This window comes from Wasmannia auropunctata, unplaced genomic scaffold (genome assembly GCF_000956235.1).
Source record: "Wasmannia auropunctata unplaced genomic scaffold, wasmannia.A_1.0 LD276568.1, whole genome shotgun sequence".
Classification (NCBI taxonomy): Eukaryota; Metazoa; Arthropoda; class Insecta; order Hymenoptera; family Formicidae; genus Wasmannia; species Wasmannia auropunctata.
The window spans coordinates 1-1,318 of record NW_012086322.1 but is presented as its reverse complement, the minus strand read 5'-3'; the positions used below and the strand labels follow the sequence as shown (position 1 = coordinate 1,318).

Sequence of the window (1,318 nt, the reverse complement as noted above, 5' to 3'; positions counted from 1 at the left end):
GAATATTAAAACGTTTTATAGCAATATTTACCAATTATAACATTCCAACAAATTATTTTGATGATTCGATAAAAAATTATTTTCAGATTTGTTTTTAGCAAAATTTTTAGATCTTTCAACAAAATCATTCTTTCCGTGTATAGAGAGTAAAACGTTTAGAAACGAAAACGTCGAATTAATCATTTCGACGTTAATATTTTAAACGGAAACAATATTTCAAAAATACATATAGATTGTTAAAAAAATAAAAATTGACACTTACCGTTTAGAGGAGCATGATGAGAGAAGTGAGAAGGGAAGAATGTGGCCGTGGCCGCGGCCGCTGCGGCGGCCGCAGCGGCTGCAGCTGCATTTTGATGTCCGCCGCCCCAGACTGCAGGGTGAAGACTAGGCGAGATCTCCGGGATACCGCCGATGGTGGCGAAACCGCCGAGGTAGGCCGGTGTCGGCCTAACGGGAGTTGGGCTGGACGGATGATGCTGAAGATCCTCCACGTCAACCAGTCTGCTCTCGTCGTCCTCTTCGATGTCGTCCGTTTCCGAACATCTCGAGCGCGCCTCGTCGTGAGAGCTGCTTCTCGGTGATTGCGAGCCGGCGTCCTGGTGACTGCCGATGATCTTCGGAGACGAGGAACAGCCTACCGCGGGTTCCGGCGTGGTACTCATGTCGACGGATGGATGCATGCGGTAGTCCACGCTACCGGAGGTCGATCTTCTGCCGGGTGACTCGATATTGCAGGCGTAGTCGATCGCTTCGGGATATCTCGGTGGCGTTCTTGGCTCCGAACTATTATGAGGAGAGATGCAATGAATCAATCTGACATCTTGATTATGATTGGGCGACGATAAGGTGTATCTTGACGTTCTGAAGTCACACGGATGCTTCAGCATACGAGGCTCCTGTCGGATCGGCGCGTACGAGACGATCGGCGACGATCTGGGTGACGTTAAGATCGCGTCCTGCCTCCTCGAGGACTCCGACGTCTTTCTGGTGTCGGCCAGCAGGGCCGCGACGGAGAAGCTCAATCGATGAGCCGGTTTGGGACTTGCCTGAGCCTCGTCTGGCGAATCCGGACTGGTCGATGCAGGCGTCACCGGCGAGGTCATCCTTATTACTGTCATTCTTGGACGTCGATCGGTTACGTTCTGTGTCGATTAGCACTTGCTTGGATCCGCAATAACTAATTAATGCTCTGATATCTCTAGTCTCAACAAGAGCTATCCGCTCATTCCGCGACGGACTCGACGTAGTTCACTGCTTCACGAATGACTCTTCACTGACTCGTGCATGGTCTTTCACGAATTCGAAATCCGAAGTT

At 49.8% G+C, this 1,318-nt stretch overlaps 1 protein-coding gene across 1 annotated transcript; it reads right to left on the bottom strand.

Moving 5' to 3' along the window:
- Positions 1 to 262: 262 nt before the first annotated feature.
- On the bottom strand, positions 263 to 1,305 carry LOC105461843 (the record flags this gene model as incomplete). Its single annotated transcript, XM_011708348.1, has 1 exon — positions 263 to 1,305. A coding segment is annotated over exon 1 (859 nt), but the record flags the coding sequence as incomplete, so codon positions are not given.
- Positions 1,306 to 1,318: the final 13 nt, after the last annotated feature.